The 6,878-nt window shown below is 26.3% G+C and overlaps 1 protein-coding gene across 1 annotated transcript; it reads left to right on the top strand.

Moving 5' to 3' along the window:
* Positions 1–3,790: 3,790 nt before the first annotated feature.
* Positions 3,791–6,664, top strand: DHNAT1 (Thioesterase superfamily protein). The gene is made up of 3 exons (XM_022905573.2): positions 3,791–4,356; positions 4,483–4,674; positions 6,376–6,664. Exons 1-3 carry the CDS (start codon positions 4,222–4,224, stop codon positions 6,526–6,528), a joined length of 480 nt encoding a protein of 159 aa, XP_022761308.1. The 5' UTR covers positions 3,791–4,221; the 3' UTR covers positions 6,529–6,664.
* The last annotated feature ends 214 nt before the right edge of the window (positions 6,665–6,878 follow it).

The following is a 6,878-nucleotide window of genomic DNA, read 5'->3' as shown; positions in this document are numbered from 1 at the left end:
TTATCTTTAAAATCTTTTAGTTATTAGCTTTTGGAATATTAATAAATTAATATTATTTTATTATGAATAAACTTATATAAACAGAAATAACTATCCTATGACAAAAAAAGTCATAATTATTTGAAATAGATAATTGTTTAAATAATCGTGACTATTTAAATTTGTTCAATAAACAAATTTATCTTTGAAATCTTTTACTTATTAGTTTTTGAAATATTAATAAATTAAATTATATTATTTCGAATAATCTTGTTTGAATTGGAACAATTGTTTTATGACAAAATAAAATGTCATAATTATTTGAAATAAATAATTATCAAAATGATCGTAACTATTTGAACTTGTTCAGTAAATAGATTTATCTTTTAAATCTTTTACTTATTAATTTTGGAATGTTAATAAATTAATATTATTTTATTTCGAATAAGCTTATTTGAACAGACACAAATGTTCTACGACAAAACAAAAAGGTCTTAATTATTTGAAATAGCTAAATGTTTAGATAGTCATGAGTATTTGAACTTGTTAGTTAAATATATTTATTTTTGAAAATTTTTACTTATTAATTTTCAATATATTAATAAATTAATATTATTTTATTTCGAATAAGTTTTTTCGAACAAAAACAATTATGTTATGACAAAATAAAATATAATAATTATTTGAAATAAATAATTGGACAAATAAGTGTGATTATTTGAATTTGTTTGGTAAATAGATTTATCTTTTAAATATTTTACTTGTTAACTTTGGGAATATTAATAAATTAATATTATTTTATTTTGTATAAGCTTGTTTGAATAAAAATAATTATTTTATGACAAAATAAAAAGTCATAATTATTTGAAATAGATAATTGTTAAAATAATCATGACTATTTGAACTTATTCGTTAAATAGATTTATCTTTTAAATTTTTTACTTATTAATTTTTAAAATATTAATAAATAAATATTATTTTATTTCAAATAAACTTATATGAACAGAAACAATTATTCTATTATAAAACAGAAGGTCATAATTATTTGAAATACATAATTGGTTAAATAGTTGTGACTATTTGTACTTGTTCGGTAAAAAAACTTATATTTTAAATCTTTTACTTATTAATTTTTAAAATATTAAAAAAATTTTATTACTTTATTTCGAATAAACTTCTTCGAATAGAAATAATTGTTTTATGATAAAATTTAAGATGAAAGAGCATTTAATAATTAAATTTAAGATCAAATTTTTTTCAACATATAAATATCAAAATGTAAGATAAAAAACGATTTAGTTAAAACCAATCTTAGGACAATTTAAAATTAATTGTTACCATTTTAGGATGGGTATTTTGTGGTGCTATAACCTTCTTTATATGTAATTAAACTCCTGAACATAGTTCAAAGATATAGTATAGAATCTTCTCTTTTTAGAAGCCTTTAGTCAAGCTTAGGATTTAAAAAAAAAAAAAAATAGATTCACTTAGGCAACCAATCATATCTAAATAAAAAAAAATTTGTGATGACTCCTACTTATTGTCTAATGATCGAGTTCACAAATTTGAACATTATAACAATTATGAAAGAAGGTTGAATGTGACAAGGATAGAATGAAAAGAAATGAGACTGATGGAAAAGCTTGAGAAAATGTTGATACTTAAGGTTTTCAAATAAAATAGAAACATTTTGAAAAAGTTCAAATGTCTTGATCAAATTGGTGAGTGAAGATTTTGGTTCATAAACCTATTGATAGAACTTGGTAACCAACCTTGAAGTTATACTTGCTTGAAGTTGAAAACGAAAGACGATACGAAAAGAGTTTTTAGAACCTCTCACCACAATTAGATGTGCATTATGTTGACATTACATGCATTGCATTCATGCATTGCATTCATTCCATACATTGCATATAAGAAATTTTGGCTTTGGATGTTGATTAGTAAAAGGGCTAAAAGTTTTACCTTTACCACAATTGGATGTGCATAATGTTGACATTACATGTATTGTATTCATGGCATTACATTCGTGCATTACATTCGTGCATTACATTCATGCACTACATTCATTCCATATATTGCATATAATAAATTTTGGCTTTGGATGTTGATTAGTAAAAGGGCTAAAATTTTTCTTTAAAATTTTCTTTTCATGAAAAAAAGTTTTAAATTTGTTGGTCCTAAGATTTTTACTGTCGAATGAGGGAAACATTTCAAGATAAAGTTTTTAAATTTTTTATAAAGTTCCTTACCTTTGTTTATGCCTCTGAGTACAATCTGTTTAAACCTCAAGGTATTTGATCTCATTTTCAAACTTTGGCTCAATCCAAATCATTTCATATTTCAATTTTGATGTAATCCAAGTCATTACATTTTTTTTTTTATTTTGACTCAATTAGGTCATTTAATTTGTAGATTTCGACTTAGTTCAAGTCATTCCATTTCCAGGCTTCCATTCAATCCAAATCATTTTATTTTTAGAATTTTGGTCAGTTCAGGTCATTTAGTTTTTAGATTTCAATTTAGTTTAGGTCATGACTTCAGTAAAATTTTTTAATTTAAAGTTACACATTATTTTAAAGGAGGTTTTTTTTTTTTCAAAATTTAAAGTTTCATTGCTTTAAGTTAAAAGAGCTTTTTAAATTTTAAGGTTATATTGCTTCTTGTTAGAGAAACTTTTCAAAATTTAAAGTTTAATTGCCTTTATTAGTTTAGAATAATTTCATAGCATTAAGAAATAGTTTAGAATTAAATATTAATTATTCCAATAATTCAATTCTAAAAATGCCCAAATGGATGATTTTTTTTTAGAGATTTTTAGGTGAAAATTTTTTTAAATTTTTCCAAAATGCTAGAAAATTTAGATTAAAAATTACAATAACAATATTTGGTATTTATTTTCAAGAAAAAAATAAAATCAAAAAATTAAAAATGATGAATTGAATTAAAAAATATTTTCTATAAAATTTTTAATAAATCCAATGACATAATCTTTTCAAGATAATGAATGACTTTTACGAATACTCTTAAGTTGAGAAATAATTTTTAAGAATTCCGTCATAATGGTGTCAAAGACTTAAAAATTTTTTCTAGTATTTATATATCAAAATTTAAGATAAAAAACCATTTAATTGAAATCAATCTTAGTATAATTTAAAATTAATTGATATCATTTTAGGATGAATATTGTGAAGTGCTATAATATTTTTTATATATAACTGAACTCTTGAATATATTTAAAAATATAAATTAAAATCTATTATTTTTTAGAAATATTTAGTCAAACTTAAAATTTTTTTAAAAAAAATAAATTTACTTAGGTAACTAATCATATTTAAACAAAAAATTTGATAATAACTTTTAATTAGTGTCTAAAGTTTGAGTTCAGGAATTTGAACATTACGGCAATTATGAAAAAAAAAACATAAAAGTTTAATTAAGAAAAAAATTTTGTAACTAAGATTTTTTATAAAAATCAAAATTTCAAAAAAATTTCAAAAAGGAAAATTTTGCAAACCTTGGAAGCCGAATTTTAATTTGTGAGAATGAATTAAACTCCAATTTTTTTTTGTAAATAAGATTTGATTAAACGAAAAGTGTGAGATTGATAAATAATCATTACATTCTGATATTTATGTCCTACAACAACACGGCAATACTGGAAATTTTATTTGCAAAGCAAAAGGCTAAAGGCCAAAAACAAAAAAATATTGGGCGTTGGGCGTTGGGTGGTGAACTATGAAGCGTTAGACAGGGTGGTGTTAGGTCACAAGTCACGAGTAAGGAACATTTGGTTTACACATGCTATGCATAGATGCTACCTAACCCTGGAATTTGGCCTAAAATACGAATACGTTGAAACGAGTAAAAAGAAAAAGAGCAAAAACCAGACCACATGTCCCACGTGCCACGAGGATTACCTACCACAAGATTAGCATCGATTCTACTAATATGCCAAAATACCCCTGCTCTGCTCCGTTAATGTCAAAGAGAAGAATCAATACCCAAGAGCTGGACGGAGATTGAGATGTTTCCTGGTCTTGAAAACCTACGGAGCAACAAAACAAAAAGCAAGGTGTAGGTGTTGACGACGACATATTCACAAATCAAACCAGCACCCACTCCGCCTTCCCCTCCCCTGACGCCACCCTATCTTATTCCCAAAACTCTAAGTTTTCTTAGACAGAAAAAGGTATAATTAATTTTAAGGGTTTGTCCTTGACTACTTGCGGTTCGCTGCTGATGGATCAATCATCATCATCTTTGGACAAGACTGCCTGTCTGGATGCTCCGCTGCATCCATTTGGGTTTGAATTTCAAGATTTGTCCCCCACCAAAGTCACTGGACGCCTTCAAGTAACCCAAAAGTGCTGTCAGGTGAGTGAATTCTCAAATACTAGTATTTTTGTTTCCTTTCATTTTTTACGGTTCAAACTAACAAATTTATCTCTTCCATATTTAAAAATTAATTAATGATCTTGCGATTGAGTATTGGCAAAGCAGCCATTCAAGGTGTTGCACGGTGGAGTATCGGCTCTGATAGCGGAAGCACTGGCTAGCATCGGGGCTCACATAGCTAGCGGCTACCAAAGAGTGGCTGGAATCCACCTTAGTATCAATCATTTAAAGCGCGCCGAACTGGGAGACCTTATCTTCGCTGAAGCCACCCCGGTCAATCTTGGCAAGACCATTCAGGTAGGTATTATTATTTATTGAGCGGCCGGTATACTAGTACTTAATTTGGATGCTCATTCGCATATTCATTTATTACCTAAAGCTCCACTTTAATTTTAGATAAATAAACTTTCAGGCTTGCTGTAAAGGACAAACTTTATACGAAGATGTTTTGGTAAAGTTTCTGAATTTAAAAAAATAAAAGATTTAATAAAAATTTTAAACCAATAAATTAATAATATATAAAAAATTATTAAAAATATTTTTTATAATTTAAATTTATTTATATTTATTTACGATAAAAATTTTATTAATATTTTTATTAAAAATATTTATCTAAAAAAATATAAAAATTTATTATTATTTTTTAAAATTTTACACACTTGATAAAAACCTTTTAATTTATTAATTTTAATTTGTATTTAGTCATTTTTAATAAAATAATTCAATAACTTAGCTTAAAAAACTTTCCAATGTCTTTGCGCTTTATAAAATAGCAGAACAGGATTCTCTTTCCATAAGTTCTTATCCCATCACTGAGATACCAGTTGCACAATGTTTGGAAGGAAATGAAAAGGGGGGGGGGGGGGGGGGGGGGAGAAAAAAATGAGAAAGAGAAAAAGAGGATTTGAATGAATTGGATTTGGAATAAATTTTCCTTTTCTCCTATTATTTTCTTCCTACCATACCTATTTTCAATTTTTTTTTGTCTTTTCCCAAATATAATGATAAAATCCAACTAACAAGTTTTCCATAGATATTGTTTAAAGTTGGTTAAAATATTATTTTAAGAAATATTTTTTATAAATTAAAAAAAAAAAACACAATGCATTAATTTCGAAAACTTTCTATAAATCTCATAATAACATTCCTCTTATCACTTTTCATACAATAATAACTTTCATCAAGGTTTAAAAAATTTGTAACCAAATCACAACCCACCTTGCGGTCTTTTTGGCCAGAGACAGAACAAGAGACAACTTTTGGTTACTTGAATTTGCTTTTTATCCGAGCTTTGCTTCATGTACCTTGCTTTGCGGAGCAAAATTCCACAAATTGGTAAGCTACACCTTAAATATGTGCATCATTCTATACTTGTCTTGTTTGCTGCAGATCCAAAACCAACAACAACGAGGCATATGATGATTGATGATAGTCTTTCACGGTTTCACATTGTTGAAAAGCTGCATACATGTACATTTAGTATATGCATATCTCTTCAAACTCATATCTTGTATACTTGGGTAATGTTTGGTGCATAAATTGATGGATAAAATAGAATTATAATTATCTTACATCATATTTGATTTATATTTAAAGAAATTGATAAGATTGTAAATAAGATTAATCATTTTCTTGGCATAAGATAATTCAATTATCTTAAAGTTAATAAGATTATTTTTAATCTATGAAATTGAGATACTTTTAAAAATTACATTAATAATTTAAATTATATAAATTTTAAAAAAAGATGATTTTGATCAATAAATAAATTATTTTATTTTAATCTTACGGACCTCAAATATAAAATAAAATATATTATTTAATTTAATTCTATCTATAATATTATTTTATATTATTCTGTCATAATTTTATATATCAAAAACACCAATTGTCTATTAAATGTCCATGTGCCGTGCCTTAAATAATGCTGCTGAAATATAGTAAATATATTAATGACGGCTGTTTTACAAACACTCCCAAATGCTAATTTTCAACTAGGTTTGGGAGGTGCGACTATGGAAAACAGACCCTTCAAGCTCGGACATCCGATCCCTGGTATCATCATCGAGGGTTACTCTCCTGTGTAACATGCCTGTGCCAGAGCATGCAAAGGATGCTGGAGAAAATCTTAAGAGGTACGCCAAGCTATGAACGTTTTGTACTTGATTTTATATTTGCTGTAATGATTGCAACAATAGATCCAGCAACGTATTCAGATGGTAAAATGATGAAGGATCACTTGTATAAATGTATATGCCTTGGTTAATTAAACAACGATTTCTGCCATCGCATGTTTTTCTAATCCATCATAGATCCATATTTGCTTAAATCCTAATCTTCTGTTTAGGAAAATAAAAGAATAATGAAATAACGATATGATTGAAGAAAGTATTAGAATTGTTCTCAAAGTAAATAAAAAATCAAGTGAAAGAATAACTTAAACAAGTTACAAAACAGCTCAACTATAGTTTCATGATATAAAGAACTTGAGAAAGAAGACT

The sequence above is a fragment of the Durio zibethinus genome, chromosome 22 (assembly GCF_047325235.1).
Source record: "Durio zibethinus cultivar Kanyao isolate XHJ-2024 chromosome 22, ASM4732523v1, whole genome shotgun sequence".
Lineage (NCBI taxonomy): Eukaryota > Viridiplantae > Streptophyta > Magnoliopsida > Malvales > Malvaceae > Durio > Durio zibethinus.
This window is presented reverse-complemented; position numbering and strand designations above follow the sequence as displayed.